The sequence below is a fragment of the Leucopleurus acutus genome (genome assembly GCF_964270905.1).
Source record: "Leucopleurus acutus genome assembly, chromosome: 9".
In the NCBI taxonomy this organism is placed as follows: Eukaryota; Metazoa; Chordata; class Mammalia; order Artiodactyla; family Delphinidae; genus Leucopleurus; species Leucopleurus acutus.
Window position 1 is genome coordinate 39855731 of NC_139144.1, and position 22526 is coordinate 39878256.

The 22526-nt window shown below is 38.0% G+C and overlaps 1 protein-coding gene across 2 annotated transcripts in view; it reads left to right on the top strand.

Moving 5' to 3' along the window:
* ANKMY2 (ankyrin repeat and MYND domain containing 2) overlaps positions 1 to 20977 on the top strand; it is a 35577-nt gene extending 14600 nt beyond the window's left edge. For both annotated transcript variants that reach the window (XM_082846539.1, XM_082846540.1), the window contains 7 exons: positions 635 to 733; positions 7226 to 7386; positions 11473 to 11687; positions 12481 to 12616; positions 16710 to 16838; positions 17877 to 18006; positions 19746 to 20977. In XM_082846539.1, coding sequence (XP_082702665.1) covers positions 635 to 733; positions 7226 to 7386; positions 11473 to 11687; positions 12481 to 12616; positions 16710 to 16838; positions 17877 to 18006; positions 19746 to 19933 — 1058 coding nt within the window. In that variant the 3' untranslated portion in view covers positions 19934 to 20977. The remainder of the gene's footprint in view (positions 1 to 634; positions 734 to 7225; positions 7387 to 11472; positions 11688 to 12480; positions 12617 to 16709; positions 16839 to 17876; positions 18007 to 19745) is intronic.
* Positions 20978 to 22526: the final 1549 nt, after the last annotated feature.

Here is a 22526-nt window from a genome sequence, read left to right on the forward strand (position 1 = left end):
GATCCTACAGTGTTTTCCAGGAACGGTTCCTAAGGAAATCATAGTTCAAGCTTGCAAAAAGTAATGGGAAATGCTGTCCACTGAGTATAGTTGATAATAGCAGATTATCTGTAAGGATTCCTTTAGTGAAAGAACACAAATAGAATCACTATGAATGTGTAGATAGGACAAAGTGTAAAAAGATAGATCCTCAACTGTCAGTAGTTATCTCAGGGCCTGTAGGTGTGAAGGATGGGATGAGTTAGTAGACATTAAGGGGAGACTTTTAGTCATTTTATTTTTTCTGTCTTTGTTTTTTGTTTTGACTTTATACTAAGCATTATTCTTTTTTTTAATACTAAGTATTATCATAGGAAAAACATACTTTGTCTTGTTAAAAAAAAAGTTATATTCAATTCCATACCATTTTTGTATTGCTTGATGTGTTTTCTAGAAAATAAGGTTAATTTCTATGCGGGTTCTTTAGCATTTTACTTTTTGCTATAGTTATGATTTATATTTTGGAAAAAATGAAAATATCCACAAAATAGAAACCTAAAACTGAGCAGAAAAAAAAGGGTACAGATTATTTAAAAGGGAATATTTGAATTGTGCAGTCCTTAATTTTAACAAGTATGTTTCTTTTTAACTCTAGGTAATAAAGACATCACGTGGGTAATGTTGGAAGCTGGTGCCGAGACAGATGTTGTCAACTCTGTAGGAAGAACAGCAGCTCAGATGGCAGCCTTTGTGGGTGAGTTTTTATGGCAGTTTTACATTCGCTTATATCCAGAGTTTCCCCCATGGAAAAAAATACCACTTTGCTTCTCAGAGTGTAAATACTGTCATGTTTATTTTTCTTTTTTTTTTTTATAACAGCCATGTAAATGACCTTGTCTCCCTTTCACTTTTTTTTTTTTAATTTTATTTATTTATGGCTGTGTTGGGTCTTCGTTTCTGTGCGAGGGCTTTCTCTAATTGCGGCAAGTGGGGGCCACTCTTCATCGCAGTGCGCGGGCCTCTCACTATCGCGGTCTCTCTTGTTGCGGAGCACAGGCTCCAGATGCGCAGGCTCAGTAATTGTGGCTCACGGGCCCAGTTGCTCCATGGCATGTGGGATCTTCCCAGACCAGGGCTCGAACCCGTGTCCCCTGCATTGGCAGGCAGATTCTCAACCACTGTGCCACCAGGGAAGCCCTGTCATGTTTATTTTTAAAAAAGCAAATGTTTACAGTTTTGTCTAACTTAATGAAACACCTAATGACACTTTGGATAACATGAACAAGCTATTTTGAATCTCCACTCTGAAATACAGAGTGTGGTGAGGCCTTTTTGTTGCAGTCAAATGCTTGAATGAGAATATTTTACTCCTCTAAGGAAATAGTTTAACCTAATGTTTAAGAACAGGAACTGTGGAGTCAGTGATCCTGGGTTGAAATTCTGGCTGTACCACTTAATAGCAAGTGACTTAATGATTCTGATCTTCAGTTTCCTCATTGCAAAATGTTTACATGGTTATTGAAAGGATTAAATGAGATGATAGACCTAAAGAGCTTTACATGTAGCTCTCAATAAATGCCATCAGTTATTGCTGTTTATAATAATTACAACAATGATTAGGAAGGAGCATTAATGATAATACAATATACAGCTGTTTCATTATCATCCTCATCAACCACAAACATTTATTGCGTGTGCCCAATATTTCTTGATGTGTTAATCCTGTTACTTGATATAATATAGGGGGTTTAGAAGAGAGTGGGAATGAATATTTGATGTTTGGTATTTTGGCCCCAATGAGTTGGCAGTTAGAAGAGTCCATTGATAGAAAAGCAATGATAGAAATATCTGATTTATTGGGAATGTAGTAAGTAGCTCGGTGAGGCCTAATGATTCATTAAACAGATACTTAACATTCACAACCTGTAGACCAAGCATCACTCTAGATGCTTTGGTGAATAAGACAGAGGGTGTTCCCCCATTCGTGGCACTAAGAGGATAAAGGCAATGACTATGTGAAAATGTATTCCAATGGGTGACTTAAGGGTTCCATAAAATACATCAAAGGGAGGGATCTTCTCTCCCATTCCAAGGGAATTTCAAGAGAGAAATTACATGTAAGCTAAGGTACAGTGGGAATTAGTCAGATATGGGGGACAGTAACTGTATATGGTGTTAAATTTTATTATTATATTACTTAAAACTACTAATAGTAAGTACTGTTGATTAAGTCAAAACAGTCACTGAGTCACTTTATGACAGCTCTTTAAGAACAAATATTCTTGTTTTATTTTACTTCAGTTCAGGAGGATTTGAAAAAGGTACGGCTTTGCTGTGCAAACTTCAGAGAAATATTTATCTCCCACAGTTAGGGGCTTCCTGGTTGCTACCACCTCAGCCCTCAGCTAATTTTGAGGGTGTCAGTTTAGTAAGAAAAAACACTAAACTAGGAATCATGAGACTCATATTTTAGTTCATATCTGCTCCTAATTAGTTACAAGATCACAGGCAAATCCCTTCACCTCCAGATCCTCAGTTTTCTGATATGTACAAAGAAGCCAGGGAATTGGATGATCTGAAGTTCTCTTTAACTCTACAAGTTTTCATTATGTCCACAATGTAATGAAATAGAGCTGAGATAGAGGTTAAGTAACTTTCCCCAGATCACAGGGCTGGAAGTGGAGGAGCCTGCACTTTCAACCATTAATACAATGCTTTTCTTTTTCTCTGTTTTCTTAATACTATCAATACTACGTTAATAAAAATCTAATGTACACCTGTCCACAATTCCATCCTAAAGTGAGGGTAATGCTTTCATTCCATTTTAATCAATTTAGACTAATTTCATAGACAGAAAATTACATTGTAACCTTTCAAGTTGATATTATATTTTCCTTATAGTTAGTCTTATTAAAAACTCATTCTCCCACTTTCATTCCCCTCAAGCAGATCAATATGTATACATATGTACTCACACATGTGCAAGATTTTTTCATCTTTTACAAATAAGGTCATACAAATATATTCCTTGCAACTTGTTTTCCTCACTTACCAGTACACCATGGAAGTCCCTCCCGTCTCACTCAGTATGTGGCTGTTTGTGTGTGTGTGTGTGTGTGTGTGTGTGTGTGTGTGTTTCCTTAATGTGATTGGCCTGGTCTTGTTAGAGTAAATTTTCTTTCTCCTTTTATTAACTTGAAAGATCAAGAATGCTTTTATATTCTACCAGTGCGTACTCTCCTATTCACAATGCTCCCAGTTAAACCCATATTTCTCAGTTACTATCTAGAAACAAGAGCAAAACTATACCCTGTGCCCTACCCTTAAGGTTTTGCATTTGCCCATTTAGCAACCCCAACAAGATGAAATCCTTATAACTCATTTATTTCTCCACATTCTCTGTGTTTGCCTTGTCAGGCAACAGGCCTTTCCTTTCCTCCTCCACCACTACGACTAGCTGTGGACTTGCCTGAGAAAGTCTAGAATGTTTGGGCCAATATGTCTTTAGAGTGTCATTCATGGTGTGTTCTTTCTGCTTCAGCAGTCCTCACCATCTACAGTATAATTTCTCCATCGTGCTGTCTCCACCCGTTGGGATTAACTAACTCTGCTGCCAAGGGCTCTTGTTCTGCACTCTCTCCTCTCTTTTCTCGTTGCTCCCTCTTGAGATCTCTGTTCTCATTTAGGTTTTGGTTACAGGACATTCTCAGATGGTACGTAGGTTGTATATTGTTTGAAACCCATCATAACCAAAACTCTCTTTTTCTCTGAAATGCGAGTCATATGTTGGCTAGTTTCATGATTCTTATATCACTGTTCTATTCTCTCAATCATATGTAGAAGTTACTCCACAGTTTTCTAAATCCTGGTTTTGTAAGTGAGAATGTAATTTATTTTTCTTTGTCAACTTTTCATTTCTTAGTCTGGAACTGTATTTCAATTTCAGTTTATCCTTGAAAGTAAAAAATTGTACTAGCATGTGTCTGGTTGTGTGTATGTTCTCATTAATCCTGCCAAGGGCTGACTCAGTGAGCCCATTCAGTCTAGAAGACGCAAGTCCAGTGATAGTAATAATGGCACAAAATGATGCACTGGTCCCCACCCAGCCCCCACCCCCAGCATTCATTTTCTGTATTAATAGTACTATTTTATTTGTAGGTATTCACAATTCATAAATTAAAAACTCATAAAACTAAATATTTAATAGTTTCAATTTTAAAATTTAAATGTAAATTAAGTAAAAATTTATAAAGATAAACTTCAAATATATATGTATATCACTCTAATACAAATTATTGGCAGACTTTTTTAAATAAAATATCAAAATTACCTAAGTACTACCTAAAATGAGAAAGATTAATGTTGGAAAAAAGTAAAATACTATTATTTTTTTCCTTCTCACAAAGGTGTAATTTTAACAAACCTCTAGTCCTACGACAGTGTCATTGTTAGGTAGCCAGTATTTTATGTACAAATATTTCCAACTGCTAACAAGGCTTTTTCTGAGTATACTAGTTGGAGGACTGATGAGAAGATGTAGTTACAAACTAAGTCTGTATTTTCCTCTGATCCCTTTACCTTCAAATATTCCTGTCTATTTTGATAGTTAGAAGCTATTTTATTTTTTATTTTAATTTTTTAAAATTTACTTATTTTTGGCTGCGTTGGGTCTTCGTTGCTGCACACAGACTGTCTCTAGTTGTGGTGAGCGGGGGCTACTCTTCATTGTGGTGCACGGCCTTCTCACTGCAATGGCCTCTCATTGCGGAGCACGGGTTCTAGGCGTGCAGGCTTCAGTAGTTGTGGCATGTGTGCTCAGTAGTTGTGGCTCGCGGGCTCTAGGGCACAGGCTCAGTAGCTGTGGTGCACGCACTTAGTTGCTCCGCGGCATGTTGGATCTTCCCAGACCAGGACCCGAACCCGAGTCCCCGGCATTGGTAGGTGGATTCTTAACCACTGCACCACCAGGGAAGTCTCTAGAAGCTATTTTAGAGCACGTTTTTTTTTTTAAACAGGAACCTCTGTCTTTCTATTGAAGCTGGATGTGTTTTAGAAAGCAGTGCAATTTGTCTTCATCTTCTTTAGTTTCTTCATGTACAGTTGTAAATTCCTGCACACCATTATCTGTGTTACTTTTGGTGCCGTCATGTTTACATCCTGCTTGTAGTATATTTGCTTGATTGTCATTTTTCTCCCTTCTTGAAGATTATGTAGGTAGAAATGATCATTTTCTAAACAGAACATTTCATATTTTTAATATTTCCTGTTACTGTTTGACTTTTCCTCAAGATATATACAATGGAGATTTCTGGTTTTAAAAAAAGAAAAGAAAAAGAAACTGGTGTTTCAGCATTTAAGAATAACATCAAATACCAAAAATGATACTGTGATCACTACTAAAACTTCCCTTCATATCATGGATGTGTTCTTTTATCATTTGTTTAATTATTAATTCTCCATCCATTTCTTTTTTTTCCTGGATCTGTTTTTCAGCTCTCATCTCTTCCATAATGATTTCTATATCCTAGTTTTTCTCTGTTTTGAGATATTTCATCCCCTTCATCTTCTACATTACTATTTTAGTTCTCAGTAGTAACCAGGATTACCTCTTTCAGGTTGTCTATTAACTTTTAAAAATGGAATCTTTCTGTGGTCCATGAAAGTCTCTTTACATACTGTAGTTGATCTGCTTAATTTAAGTTTTCTTCTTTGGTGGTTGTGGTTATGGTTTGGTTGTGGTGTGGTTGTAGTTGTAAGAACACGTTCCGCGGAAGAAGCCCTTTGCTGGAGGCGTTGCAGAGTCTTTCGAGATTGGATCCCCTTTGGTCTGCATCTCCTAGGCAGTCAGGTAAAGCCGACAGCGTCGTGGAGCTGTGAAGGGAAGTGCCATCTCTCTATACCTGTGGTCTTAGGGTCAACAAACCACGAGATATTTTGTCCTCTGCTGAGACACAGCGGGAAGCCGGTCCACTCTTGAGTTCTCCTTGAACTCTCAGGCAGGCTGAGCCCTTGGCCAACCTCAAGGGTCCACCTGGCCCACAATGCAATCCCCCCACAGGTCACCTGTTGTTGGCAGGATTGAGCAGATGCTCCCTGGACTGTGTACAAGTGGGCAGGGGCCACAAGGGCCACCCAGGGTGGACCCCTCTCTGGGAGCCCTGGCGTCTGGGCCGGCTCCCCAGGACTCTCCGCCGCTGGTCCCTCAGCCCTCCTCAGGCAGAGTGGAGGAAGAAGTCTGTCCTCCGGAGATTCCGGAAGAGCCTGCACCTGCAAATGTGCCCTGCAGGCACAGCCTGCTTGCCCAGAGTGGCCACTTTCTTGCTCCAGAGAAGTAGTGGAGAGGGAGCCAGGGAGGGGGAGGCAGCAGGAAAACACAGGCCACCAGCTTCGCCAGGGAAGGTTTTGCTTTCTTAGAACAATTTTTACCTCTGGAGATGGCTTAGAGAAGTGGCACAGGGATCTATGAGGAGCCGTAATGTGGATTCCAAGCTTACGGGGGCAAAAGCTTTTTCTCTAATTCATTTCACAAAGAGGCCAAGCTTTTCTCAAATTCAAGGGGGGAAGAGATTAGCTTAACAATATGAACAGTAATTATAATGATAATAACTTTATACAGAATAAATTTAAATTCTGTGTAAAGAAAGCCAGATGTGATTAGGGAAGAATGAATATCATTTGTGTAGGGGTGGAAGAAGAGACATTTAAATTACAAGCAACTTTTATTAAACATTTAGGGTCAATTTTAAGTTGAACATTGCTTTTTTGTTGTTGTTATCCACATAACAACATAATCTTCTCATGTATTGTGAATTCTGTGTCTTTAAAAGGAGATTATTTCTTGGGCTTCCCTGGTGGCGCAGTGGTTGAGAGTCCGCCTGCCGATGCAGGGGACACGGGTTCCTGCCCCCGTCCGGGAAAATCCCACATGCCGCGGAGCGGCTGGGCCCGTGAGCCATGGCCGCTGAGCCTGCGCGTCCGGAGCCTGTGCTCCGCAGCGGGAGAGGCCACAACAGTGAGAGGCCCGCATAGCGCAAAAAAAAAAAAAGATTATTTCTTGATCACAAAGCATGCTTATAGATGTTCCCCAGAACATTTTACCTCTCCTCCTCCCCCTGTACTCTCCTTTCCTACAAATTGAAGATGTTGATGCATGTTTACTTCAGAAAACAGAGTAACATAATAAAAAAATGGAAAATGTCTTATTTTGAATAATGAAATTATATATTTCCTATTTTTCTATTAAAAGGTCAACATGATTGTGTGACTATAATCAACAATTTCTTCCCTCGAGAGAAACTGGATTATTACACTAAACCCCAGGGACTGGATAAAGAGCCGAGGCTGCCCCCGAAGTTGGCAAGCCCCCTGCACAAAATTATCACCACAACAAATCTGCATCCTGTCAAGGTACCATAACGTCTCCTGTATTTGCTTTCTATTCAAATATTGCTTCAGAATTTAAACGGCTCTTAGTACATAGGATCATAATTGTCTTGGGCTGCTTTTTGTTGATGTAAAGCTTGCGATAGACTCTCTTGTTCACTTGATACAGTGAAGGAGTGCTGTCGTTTGAAACCTAGAAGAGAGTGAGGGACACAGCCTAGAGCCAGAGGAAAAGCTAGGCAGAGAGATGGGTTCAGCCGAAGCCTAGCTTCCACCTCATCTCACCGTGAGCTCCGGATCATTAATGGCTCCAGAGAGGCAAGGGAGCCAGGCTTTCATATGTCAGTCTGTAATTGGCTGAGGTCTGTCCCCAGAGGGAAAGGACAGCTTCCCAGATAGTGACAAGTGAGGTGGCTGTCTTTGGATGACGAAAGTTCCCTGAGGAAGGAGGCAGCTCGGAGCCCACAGCAGCCAACAAGCCAGCAGCAGGGACCTGGTACACAGGCCTGGTAAAGAGAATCTGGGTGGGGAACCAACAGCATCTACTACGCTAATTATCCTTCCAGGAAATGTTCTGAAATGTAATAATGAACACCTTTTTTTTTTCATGCAAGTAGGTATTTGATGCATTTCAGTGATACACTTCTTCTAGTAAATAGTCAAATCACACAGATTTTCAAACTCAGTAGACCAACCCGGAAGTCCAAATGGCTTAACTGGGAAACTTCAAGGGCTATTGTGAACTATTTCCACTGCTATTTTCTTCATGTTTTATATATGACCTTTGTGTTTATTTATAAACTGATTGTTTTTTTAAATTGATCCAAATTAATATTATTTTTTCAGTGAGTCATCACATAAAACTCCATGTGTGCTACAATGATGCTGTCCTTTTTCAAATTTCAATGTCTACCATATATCTTCATTCATAATGTACAGATTTGATAGTAATTCAGAGCTGTTTGGTGAGCAAGACAGTATGTTGGGTCGAAAATTGAAGTTTTCCCTTAATACAAAGTGTTAATGTAGTGAAATAGACTTCCTTTGTCTGTTACAGAAGAATCTGGAATATACTTATTGTCATTAAAGTAAGTGGACAGCTCTCATAAAGTAACTCTTTTGAAAACTAACACTCAAGTTCCAAATTGTGTATAATCTTATTAATTTACTGCTACATCCCTTTGCATATGGTCTTTGAAGCTCGAGGAACAAACAAATCAAAAAATACCTTTCATGTGGTCCTTCACCCAAACTAATTTTCTGGACCATCTAGAGAGATGACAGACTAGCAGATCCTTTCCCATACAACAGACAAGTGGTATCTATTCTGTTTTTATTTTTCAAAACCCAAATGTTTTACTTAACATTCTGAAAGAACCGCTAGAGGCAACACTTATGACCCTAATCGGGCAAAAAGGAAATTCAGTCATGAATCAGGTGTTTGTGTTTCTAGTGGAGATTTTATAGGACTTGGAATTTAACCTCTAAAAAATATTTAGCCTCTTCTGTTTCAGTCTTTCTTTCCCTCCCAGCACACACAGGAAAGACAGAACTCCTGTAAACAGTGACTCCCTCTCCGTGGCACTTCTGTGAGGAGTGGAGCAAGCTGGAGTGGGAAGACAGGATTTTTCCCAGGGATACAGTATTTCTCAGTGTAGAGAACGTGTGTGGTTTTACAAGGCCCTTGTCATTTCCCCTCTAGCCTGAGCGTTACAGAATATTCTGGGTTTGATTGATTTGAAGAAGTTTCCTGTATGTATCTGATTCACTGTGTCTTATATCTGTGTCCACCCTTTGAGATTGCAGTAATCTCAATTATTGTGATAATTGAGTCTATGGAGTAATTTTTGATGTTTGCACAGAACCTAGTTTCTCAGGGTTAAATATCCTAAGAATTACTGTACCCCCAATTATCTTTAAAGGCACATATTTTGAGTAAATTTGATTAGGGGTATATTTATACAGACAAACTGTAAAGGTATATAAACTAAAATAGCCTACATTATATTTTTTAGAGCACTTGGTCTTATAAGAGAGACTATTCTATGATTATAGTACCTTCCTTCAGACCACACCTTGCTTTTTGTACGTATAAATAGTCTATTCACTTGAAAACCTTTCTTTTATCCATACTTTAGATAAAAGCTGCCCAGTTGCTTTTGTGGTGGCCCATTTTCATTGCTTTACCCCTTTTCAAGCTGGCACAGGTCTTCATAGGGCTTATTATAAAAAAAGTAACTAATAGCCACTCTACCAAATCAAAGACCTTTTAAGATAAGCACAGTACAACACTCGATCCAACAGTGCACCTTTTTGCTGCATTGTACCTAACACAGATACATTTGCATGGAGGTTAAGTGGCTGCTATAGCAATAAGGATGTTTGCTTTCAACAGGGACTTGGGGAATTGTGCTAGTGCCCAGAATACAGAGATTATAATGGAGAAAAACAGAGTCACAGGAAAAATGACAATAGAGTTTAGCAGAGTCTCTAAGTGATTAGGAAACAGATGTGTGCAAGTGATCCTATCTTTTGATTATTAACATGATTTTTAAGCCCAGAATTTATTTATTCCTCTTCAGTAATTAATGATTCCCTTTATAATAAATATATTATTTTATAATGCTGCAGAGATTAAAGGAAGGAAACTAATTCAAATATTATTATTTTGTGTGCAGCTATGTAAATGATTCAGTGAGCTCACTGTTGAGCTGTGGGTATATATTATTTTTTATTGTGTGTACTGCTGTATATTATAAAATAAAGTCTAATGTCTTAAACAAAAAAAATCAATCATTAATCTGGGTTCTATTTGGGATTTTTTAAAGAATTCTTACATGTAAGTTTAGATCCTATCCTTTGATTACAAATGCTGTATACAAAATATTGAGCAAACAGCTTCAATTGATTGCAGTTGACAGCAGAAATATAAACAGGTAATTAATGATATATATTACGGTAGGGAAAGTTTGCAGCAAACTTTTTGTTACCAATAAGGATTCTGATTATACTTATTTCATGAAGTCTAATAATTTGTTATTCAGTGCTATATCTTAAGTAAAATACTAGGTTATATATCAATTTAGTAGTGTCAAAAATAAGTAAAAAACCTTAATTTAACAGGAACATTTAATATATGTTAAATTTTCAAGTAGGAAGCTCAGCATGGGTTTTACTTAAGTTAACAAATTATCTTCATGTCTAAAGAAAAGGATCTAATTCATGAAATCTGCCACCTGTTGTTTCCTAAGATTACCTGGGACAGGTATTTAGCTGTAACACGTAAGTTAACAAATACTGAATGAACTTCTGCTCTGAGAATACAACTGTGCCTATGTTACACACATGTTTACATTACTGTATCTCACTATGGATTTTTACAGCTGTCCTATGAAAGCCTACCACAACCAATAGAGAAAAAATAAATACTCCTTATTACACTAAATTTGGGCTTAATCTGGGCATATATGGGAAGTGAGGGACTCATAATGCATCAGATTGGATAACTCTCTTAGAATCCCTTTTTAAAGCTATTTTTGCTTTCCGCTTTGACCTATTCGCATTGGTGATTAGAAGCATATTAGGAAAATTTCCAAAGAGAAATGTAGTCAATCAGTAAGTAATACACCTTTTATTTTTAGACTTCTTGTCAGTAAAAATCTTCATTTCCTTATAATTAACAAGAATGAATGAGAATTGTGGTTTTCCTAGCCATGAAATCCTAACAGTAATGTTAACTAAAAGTAGTGATTGCTCTGTTAGTTGATTCTATATATAAAAGGTGTACAAATATGCCATGCTTATCTTTAGTGAAAGTGCTTTTAACAGAGATAGTGAAACCATGATTCCTACTGGCCAACTAACACCCTAGTTTAGCTGGATGGCAAATCACTCGATAACTGATACACAGAATTCAAGAGATTCCATAATGTCAGGGTCCTTCTGTATTAGTTTTACAACTTGATCAGTGGCAATTTGCATTCTAATTTAAATTAACACAGTAAATATGTGACCATAAGAAAGACTTTATTTGGTAATCAAAACTGACTACCTAATTTGCACATGGAAAATTTCTCAATGAATTTCTAAGCTTACTGGGATTTCTTCTAGATTGTGATGCTTATAAATGAGAATCCTCTGCTGGCAGAAGAAGCAGCTCTGAATAAATGCTACAAGGTGATGGATTTGATTTGTGAGAAATGTATGAAGCAAAGAGACATGAATGAAGTACTGGCTATGAAAATGCATTACATCAGCTGTATCTTTCAGAAATGTATTAACTTCTTAAAAGACGGAGAGAATAAACTGGACACTCTGATCAAAAGGTACTGTTTTTTCCCATGTCATGTATAAAGTACACTCAAATGGATAATGTTCCATTATATGAGATCTCACTATGGATTTAAAAATTAAACATTTTAGCAGCAGATGTTAATGTTGAGATCACATTTCATCTGTAAGAAACAAGGGGCACTCATAACTAAATTGATTATTCCATTCTATACTCTTTACAACAGTGCTTTTGTTATCACCAGTTATAGGTGAGAAATCTGAAGTTTGGAGACGTTAAATATCATGTGTAAAATCATACAGCTAGAAAGCAGCCCAAGTCCAAATTTGAGGATAGGAGTGCTTATGCCATAATTGCTGCTCTGGATTCACAGTGGCGCTCAATGTATCTCTGTTTCTGTACCCAGGAGAGCTGTGTGTTACCCTTGTTCTCTGACCCCTGGGGGTCAAATTCTCCGATACTTTTACTAAGAAAAGAGAACTAAGTCAGAAGGGTGTGACTCAATGAGAGTTTTCATTCTTTGTACAAATAACTGACATGGTAATAAGTAACTAGCTAATCTGATAACAGTGTTTAGTATGTTTTATGTCAGGGGTTACTTTTATAAATACATCTCTAAGCCCCTAAACCTGATAAGGCCTAGCCTAATGCGCAGGTAGAGCAGCAATCTGAATTGAGTCTATCCTCATGATGTGAAGACCCAATGAAAATCTTATGCAGCAAAGAAGAAACTACTCAAAGTTCATGGGTTCAGCTGGGAGGAAATGCTTAGTAATTCAACTCCTTTAAAAAGTAACTCTAGTTACTTTTTAAAAAATATCTTTCAGCTTGTTAAAAGGCCGACCTTCTGATGGCTTTCCAATATATCAAGAAAAGATCATTAGAGAAAGTATCAGAAAATTTCCTTACTGTGAAGCTACACTCCTCCAGCAGCTGGTGCGAAGCATTGCTCCTGTTGAAATTGTAAGGCTCTTCGCAACTAAGTTAACTCTATCAGTAAGACCTAATCACCATATTTTGTACAGTTAAAGTCATGTTCTCTTTAGCATTATTTATTTATTTAATAAAGACTTAATTCTTTATTATTTTAGAAAAACTTCAGAAGCAAACATGGTTTGCCTGTTAACACTGTTTCTGTTTATCCATTTCCCCTCTCTCAATCCTCTTCTCCATTTATATGGTTCATGGTTTAATAAACAGTATATCCTTATGTCAGAATATAGATTGTTACAGTGGATACTTACATTTTTAATGCCTCTGTGAAACCTTAACAGTGGGTACACATCCACTACGTAATACAGATCCACACTTGTTCAGGTGTAGTGTGTGAAAAACCAGTACAAAATCCCATACTAGATGAAAGTAGGAATTGAATGTCTGCGTTGATGGTTTCCTGTCAGGGGATGTGAGGGGATAAGTCATGAGAAGGCTCATTGTGTGTCCTGCTAAACAATCTCAAAGGACGTCCCAGCTTCTTATGTTCTACTTTAATGCCTCTGATTTTATAAATTTTTCTTACGTTAAAAAAAATCTATTTATACTTGCCAGTTATGGGAAGTAAATTTTAACTTTATTATCTATTCTTTAAATTATTTACTGCCCTTCTGTCATATATTTATTTAAGTAGTATGAAAGACACTCCCTGCCTTCCCTATTTTGAATAGGTTTCAGTTTACCTTATCTACACCAGTTACGCTTTTAAGCATTTCAATCAAATCCTTTATCAGCCTTTGTCTATTAGGCAAGAAACTGCTCCTGACACTATTCCCATCCCTGGTTTCCTCCCTCCATCTGGCAATGTTGGTTCTTCTCTGCCTTCTCTAGGCTGTTACATCATTCTCAGTCTGAAAAATCAGGACTAAAAATGGGTTCCAGGTGTTCCTTTATACATTGACTTAACCGACTCAGAACCATGGAAGAAGAAAGACCTAAGCAGACAAGATGATCTCATGAAGTTCATGCACTGATTTATTCCTGAGAGCTCTCCATGATTCCACATCGAGATTCTTTCCCCTTGCTCTTTAATATGCTTGGCTATTTGGTGTTTAAGCTTTTGGAAGATTAAAGTTAGCAAATTATGAGGGTGGTGTATCAATTATGAATGTGTTTTGGCTGTGCATATCAAACTCCAGCCAACTATGAATTAAATAGATAAGGGTTTATTTATTCTTGTATACTCAGAAGCCCAAAGGGAGGCAGACCGGATCTGGCACAGTAGCTCAGAAATGGACTGAGGACCCAAATACTTTCCTATTTTTCCACCCGATATTCTTTAGCCATACAGATTATCATACACATGCTTATGACCTCAGAGTTGCAAGGCTTCTCATGCTCTTCCTCCAAGCTCACATTCCTATCCTAGGCAGACAAGAAAAGGAAATCGGTCTGTAGCTGGAAAACATAAGCTCTCCCTGAAACGCATGCTGACCTGTGCTCTTAGTGGCACAGGTGGAAGTGAGTATTTTTGAGAAATGGGTATTCTGGGGAAATGCTTTTGGCCGGTCTAAACACTGCTGCTCTGACTAAATTATGTTTCTGTTAGTAAGGAGTTGGGGGAATGGCTATCAGAGAAGCAATTAATAGTGGCTGCTGTGGGATATTTCCAGCACTAACAAGTGTAGCTGACATTGTACCTTCAAGGGAGAAAACAGAAAAACTAAAAATAGCAGCCTGGAGTATTTTTTAAAAAGTCAAAGCAGGTCAGTGTAAGGCTCAACAATCCATTTTAACCCTGTATCATAAAATAATGTAGTTAGAGTGTGTGGTGTGTGATTGATATTTATCCTAGTGATCTGAGCCATCAGTAAAAAGATAGTATTTATTTAATGCAATTTAGAAAAATTTCTCTCTTTAAACATTTTTGTTCTTTAAGAGTTACATATTCTGCTCTCCGGAGAACTTTATTTATCTGCAATGCTTGTGGTTGTGAGTGTCCCAGATAGCCACTGTTCACTGCCTAATGGCTTCCGGTATCCTGCAAGTTCAAAAGCCTCTGAAGCAGTGTTAAGCTCGTCCCGTGCCATGGTGGTTCTCATGGCTGGCTGCCACGAGGGTCCCCTATGGTCCTTTCTGACAGTGCTGATGCCTGGGCCCTCATGGAGGGGTTTTGATTCCCTCCGCCTACTGTGGAACTCTGGCTTCCACCTGTGACAGAATTCAGCAGGAAGTGTGAGGCATGGCTACACCTAAGAAATGCTGCTCCAGCATTGTAACAGATGATAACTGTTAAAGATACTTTGCTTTCTCAATTGACAGTGTGTATTTTAACATCTGGAAGGCTAGCTAATGTCTCTGATTTTATAGGATACATTGAATAAAGCATCCTGTTCGTTTTTAGGCTGCATATCTTCTATAGGCGGAGCTCTGGTGCCTAAACAGATTCTTATTTAACAAAGTAGATGACAAGATTTTGCACAGCAAGAAAGAATTCTTGTCATTCAACTGTGACAAGAAAGATTTCATGTGGTTACTCTACTGTACCGTCAATTTTTTTCTGAAGCAATAGTTCACATTAACAGCCATACTTCTAGCAAAAAATCCTTTAGTTTTACCTCCGGTTCCATCTGTGAGAATGTCATTGCTTTCTGACTCCCACAAAAGTCCTGTTGTGGGGGAGATTTTGAACATGTCTCAGTCACTTTTACAAAAAAAGAAAATGTAATTGTTGTAAAATCTGTTGAATATATCATACTCTGTGGGCCAGACTGCTGTCTGATCAAATACTCTACTTTTAAGGCAGAATAATTTTATAGATTAATAAGTGTTCATTGTAACATTTAAGTACCAGTAATTCTCAAACTTTTAGTATGTTTCAGAATTACCTGTAATAATGCAGGTACATGGACCACATCCTTAGAGATTCTAATTTAGAAAGTACAGATCAATCTGAATTTTTAACAAGTTCTCTTCTGAGCACAACTGCCATAGACATTCATTCCTTATGAAATTATTAACTTATATCTAGTATCTGAGGTTTTATTTCACTATTTTTTTCTCACTGTTATACTATCTTCATTCCAAAAGAGAATTCTCAGCCCTTGAATGTGAAAGGAAACTCAGTCATCATTTATTTTCAGGAGGAGTAAGGCGGTTTGCAAAATGAGTACAGTGTAAAACAATGTTCCAAGGTGGTATTTGTAAAGCTCTGTTGTGTACAATTGATAAGATAATATTAAAACAAATAAACTTAGGAAGAAAAGGCAAATGAAAATGAAAATTTAAATTATGAAAATTGGCAAAAATTTAGTTGGGAATAAAGAAGCAAATTGGAAAAACTCAGAAATAAGAACTGTTTTGAGTAGGTAAGACAGCTCGATACCCTGTAATTGCTCTAAATAGGTCTTAATAGTATTATGCTAGGCTGATAAACATTCAAATAGGTCTTAATAGCATTATCCCAGGCAGATAAATATTTGCCCTTAAATTTCCCATGTAAAAAAATTCATAAATCCTCTTTAGCAAGCCATTCTGATTTTCAGTGGCCATATGATAATTTTCATATTTTTTGGTTTTTCTTAATACCCTAATGCAATCACATCTATGTCTTTTTAATTTTAGGAGTTTGGAACATTTCAGTAATAAAGGTGATAATTTTTAACTATTAGAATTGCAGACCAGCATCAAGTAAATAGTTTAAAGTCTTTAAAACACTTAAATTGCACTAAACTTTTAAGAATTAAGATAAACATTTGTGATGTGCCCTATAAATTGTCCCTCAAAATATGTATATTGTCTTAATTCTCAGAAGGAAATTCCACTCTGAGCTCATTGTCGTATATCTGACATCTTTGTGTGCTTACTGAATAATCCTAATTGAAAAAATACTTTTATTCTAGAATAAGGCCAGTTTTTTTCTCTCTGAATATTTGGATCCATGACTTACCTGCCATGTACTTTGTATAGAAAAAGGTGTACTCAGAAAGGCATCTATCATTTTGTCATAGTCTGTGCAGTCTCTTGCCTTAATAATTTTGTCTCTTGTTCTTGACATGTCTTCTCTGTAGTCTTTCAATGGTGATTTCAGAGGTTTTTTTCCTCCTCTTCTAACCCACTGTAGGGTTCTGATCCCACTGCATTCTCTGTACTTACCCAAGCCATCACTGGTCAGGTGGGGTTCGTGGATGTTGAATTTTGCACCACCTGTGGAGAAAAAGGAGCAAGTAAAAGATGCTCAGTGTGCAAAATGGTAAGAATGAAGTTCTTTTCAGTTCATTGACATCTGGTTTAGATTTCATCCAAATTGATAATTGAGTTTTAATATTCTGTAAATATAATAGTTGATGTCTGTTTTCTAATAAATTCTAATCCATTAGATATAAAGTATTGCATCTAATATTTTAAAATAATTTTGGAAGAGAACTACAGGATAAATGTAGTTCTGTGCCCTCTCTACGTTCTGTCAAACCCCCAGGCTGCCCAACTTCTATGCTGACTACCCCCAAAAAGGAAAGAATATGAATGAATGAATCAATATGAGAAAACAAGAGAAAAATTATCCATAGGGGACTGAGACTGGTGCAGATGTGAGAACCTACAATGGAACAGTTCTAAATATGCAGTCTTAAATCTTCTGATGTTGACTTTAACTACAATCTCTTCATCAACTCTTCCTTGTAAAACTACAACTCCCTTCTGACTGTCACGAATCTTTAAGCTTTCTGGATTACTACCCACTTCTGTCAGAATTATCTTTATAAAGGGCATATCTGAATGGGTTCTTCTTCTCACATACAAATGTCACCCACATGCATGCGTCTATACATTCACTTTACCCTATAGATTATGTTAATTTCCTCTTGTTTTTTAAGGTTGAAATTCTTCAGCATATTCTTCTGTAACCTATCATATTCTGCTATAACCTACTTCTCCAGTTTCACTTCCTTTAATTACTTACTTCTCTGAGCCTCAGTTTCCTTATGTGTGAAATCGGGCTAGAGTTGTGAGAATTAAATGTGACCATCTATATTGATTAACTACTGCCACATGTAAAAACACTCTAAAATATTTTACTTAAAACAACAATCATTTATTTTTTCTCTCATGTCTGGGGTTGGCTGGGGCACTTGTGTTCCATGTGTTTCTCATCCTCCTTGGACCAGCAGGAGGTCATTTAAAATAAAGCATAGAAAAGTTAACGTTTTTACAGCACAGTACTTGGTTGAATGTCATAATTGAAAAATTATGCGATTACACCTCTTGAAAATAAACGTACAATTGCCTTCAGGTAATATATTGCGATCAAACCTGCCAGAAAACACATTGGTTTGCACACAAGAAAATCTGTAAGAGTCTCAAGGACATTTATGAGAAGCAACAGTTGGAGGCTGCCAAAGAAAAGAGTGAAGAGGACAACAGTAAGTGTATAAAAACCAAGATCATACTGTTGGTCAGTGGGGAAAGGAAGAATCAATGATACTAACACAGGACACACAGGAACTGAGTCTTCTCAGGGGACCAAGGAAGCTTGGGGTTAACCAACATAAGGATCACGCTTAAATGCATCCCTGTTTTGAGTCCCTGGGATAATGTACAAGACTGTGGTCAGCCTAGCTATCACTAGAAAATGAAAGACATAAAATTCTGAGGATGGGACTTCCCTGGTGGTGCAGTGGTTAGGAATCTGCCTGCCAGTGCAGGGGACACAGGTTCGTACCCTGGTCCGGGAAGATCCCACATGCCGCGGAGCAACTAAGCCCGTGGGCCACAACTACTGAGCCTGTGCTCTAGAGCCCACGAGCCACTACTACTGAGCCCGTGTGCCACAACTACTGAGCCTGCGCGCCTAGAGCCTGTGCTCCACAACAAGAGAAGCCACTGCAATGAGAAGCCCGCACACGGCAACGAAGAGTAGCTCCCCCCACCACAACTAGAGAAAGCCCGCACACAGCAACAACGACCCAATGCAGCCAAAAATAAATAAATTAAATTAAATTTAAAAAAAAGATTCTGAGGAATATCGTTTATTCCACATTCTACGTTATGACTCATGAGACTGCCCTGGAACCATGCACTCTTAACGAGTTGTTACTTATATTTTGCTCACAAAGGATTTTAAGGTCTTTGAATACAAAAATAATTAAATTTCCCCTAATGGCTACCCAAAAGTTTTAAGGTCGGAAGCCTTTAAATTTCTTAACTATGAAACTTCAGGTGAAATTACAGAGTAAATCTATAAATTACAAATTAACTTGAACAAATTAAATTTCTACAAGTGTGAGGGCAGTGAGTTCCATATTATTTTTCCTCTCCCTCCCTCCTGAAGTATATGACTCATTTTCATCAGGAACAGTGAGTTGTTTGAGCAATGATTCATATATTGGAGAAGAGAACCGCCCACACTACCCAGAGGATATATAGCACATTCTGGGGAGTGATAGTTTGAAAACACTGCCCAGGTGATTCTAACACTAAGCACGTCCATCTCCACCCCTCAAGGGACTGTGTCCACTTTACCACCTGGTGGAGAAACACTACTAGTGGGAACGGATGATTGGTACAAAGCTGAATTCATACAAAATTAGATTTTTAGAAATAAATTGTTAAGAGAATAGTCAGGCTTTCTGACTGCCATGCGTTCTCCCGTTTTCTGAACCAAACTTGTATATCCTTTATGTTGACAGGTACTAGAGAAGCCATATGGGAGGACAGTCAGTAGAATGGGAACTCCTGGTTGTTAGACATCAGCCCGTGTCACACACCATTCTACACCTTTATTCTCCACAGACGTAGGATAGGCTTTATTATGCACCACTTTATGGATAAGGAAACAGCCTTGTACAGGCAGTTACCTAACCAAGCACGTCAAGCTAACTCATGGCAGAACTGTATTCGAATGTGGGTTTTGCCAGTCAGCAATCCTGATTTCAAGGCCTGAGTTCAAATGCCAGTTCTGTTCTTCTCCCAGCGGTGCAACTATGAGCAAGTTAACAAACCCCTCTTCTCAGTTTCTCCATTTGTAAAAAATGATAATAGAGGTAATACTTGGCCTCATGGTTGTTATGAGGATTAAATGATTGAATACACGTAAAGTACTTACAAGAGTGTCCAGCACACGGTAGGAACAAAAGGACTCACTTTTTTTTCTTTTTATCAGATGGCAAACTTAATGTCAATTCTAACTGTGTTAATGAAGAGCAGCCGGAGGCTGATGAAACAGGAATCTCCCAGGAGGACTGCAATCCTAAGGATTCTGTGGAAGGGGAGAGCGAATCTCTTCAGAGTGATGCTGGGCTGGAATGCTTACAGGATACTCCTGCAGGTCCACAGCAGTCCGAGGAGTAAGAGCCGGAGCAGGTGCCAGCGTGGACAGTCCTCACCCTGGCGGGCAGCTGGAAAACTCACGAGACTGTCCTCCTTGCCTCCACACCTGCATGGCACTGTGGCAGGATTCCACATTTCACAGAATACGTGCTCTCCAGCAAAGCTCTGTCTACCAAGCCCTAATTTCCTACTGATTCTGTTCAATAATTGGTCACATATTCCTAGGGAGAAAAATTTTTTTTCAAAATGTAGGAGAAACATTTCTATTCCCTTTCTGAGGCAGGCTTCCCAGCAGTTGTTCTCAAAGGAAAATAAATCGCCTTTTAAAGAAGAAATATAGGTTTTAGGGAACACAGAGGCAAGCAGAACAGTTGTAGGAGAGAGGAGATTTTCAGGAAAGAAAACTTTTATAGCCATAGAGATGGGTAGTTAAAAGAATCATAACTTATATGTAAATAAAATGCATATAAATAGCATTTACAATAGTGAAGTTCTACTTATTAAGGTGCAATGAAGATATGGGGATATATGTATATGTAGAGCTGATTCACTTTGTTATAAACCAGAAACTAACACATCATTGTAAAGCAATTATACTCCAGTAAAGATGTTAAAAAAAAAGATGCAATGAAATGAAGAAAAGCTACATGTTAAAGGATCTTTGCCGTAGTTCAGCTAATTGTAGTTTTTCTATAGAATTTATCCTGAGCAGCCTGAACTTTATATAGTTCCTGCAGTGGTGTTTTATCTACAGTCTTTGTACCTTCAGAAATGTCAAATCCCCCAGGAGGAACTAAGGCATAGCCACAGTTATCTCAGCATGTGCATTTAAAAAGATATCTGACGAAACTGTCAATTAAACAAAGGCTAAACATACTGTGTCCACAATTATAAAACTAACTCATGTGCCATTTTCCACTTGAAAGGCTTTTACCTTCCTGTAAGCTTTTCATATGGCTCTTCCTGTCCACAAACTGATTTGTAACTGTCACTTATAGACTGTCCTGGCATCAGTTTTTAGTGTCTGAGTATTTAAATAAAGCTAGAGTATGAGATCTGAAGATAGTGCTGTGTTTCAAAGTTTCTTGTGTTGATTTGTAAAATAAATTGTGCCTACTGATACCGCCACCTCACATCTTGTTTCATAGTGTTTTGCTGTCGAGGGTGGCAAATATTAAAGAAATACTAGAGAACGTAAAACATTTTAGGAAACTTAGCAAATACTGGAGAACACAGTATAATTATTTTAATATTCACAATTGCAAATCAAAACGACTAGAATTCTCACCTCACTTCACTGATTAGATTTTTCTGTCTTGCTGCTTTTCCTCTTCCTTACACTCAGTTACTTTTCTCCCAGTGCCAACACATACATCTTCTGCACACCCTGTACCATGCTGCTCTAGGAAGACTTCATGTGAGTAAATCACAGTTAAGTGTTAAGTGGGTAGGAATTCTACAGGCAGATTTTACCCGAACCTGTCAATCATGACGAGCCTCCCTTCACTCATCAAGGTACCTCAATCTACACACTGATAAATATTTATCTTTGACCAGAAAAAATAGTCCTCCCAGGCCTTCCTCTTCCACAAGTATGTTTTCTAACCTGAGTTCCCTGATTCTAATTATTTTCTGGGTGTGTGGTATCATCATGGTCCCTGTCTTTGGATAGCATGGAAGGTTATGAAACAGCAGAAGGGAATAGGAAAGTCAAGAGATGAGGCAACGTAGAGGTAATTTTTCCTTCATTGAAATGAATGCTAATATGAATCAGAACTCTAACAAAGCTACAACTGGCATTAATAGTAACTTTCCAATTGGACAAAGGGAACTTTAGATATAAGCCATGTCAATATCAAAATTTCCATGGATGTATTTCAAGAAAGGGGTGGTTGGGCTTCCCTGGTGGCACAGTGGTTGAGAGTCCACCTGCCGATGCAGGGGACACGGGTTCGTGCCCAGGTCCGGGAGGATCCCACATGCCGTGGAGCGGCTGGGCCCGTGAGCCATGGCCGCTGAGCCTGCGCGTCCAGAGCCTGTGCTCCGCAACGGGAGAGGCCACAACAGTGAGAGGCCCGCGTACCATTAGGAAAAAAAAAAAAAAAAAAAAAAGAAAGGGGTGGTCAGAAGATGGGGTTTAAGAGAAATGAGGTTGGTTCTCATTATACTCCCTTCCTTTGTCATAAATAACCAAAAATAGATGTTTCCATTATAACACCATCAAGACAGGTGTTACCCGTTTTTTTGTTTTGTTTTTCAATATGCCATCAAGAAACTTTGCTCAAACAAAAATAGACCTAAAGGATAAGAATAGCCTTACTATTCCAATATGTCTTATACTTAGAGCAGATGTAATAGAATATTAAATTAGCCAGTGGGTTTATTAGGAAATTGGATTCTGCTTTTTGATCCAATAAGTGGTAATAGCTACCACTGAAAGTTATTGTATCCCTGAAGTTATCTTGTTTAATATTCACAACAACCCCATGAAGTAGACTTTATTTTTATCCCCATAACACAGATAAGGAGGCTAAAGTCTAAAGAGGTCTACTAATGTATCCAAAAATACAGAACTGGAACTCAACAAGGTCTGCAGTTTTGACTACGACATTGT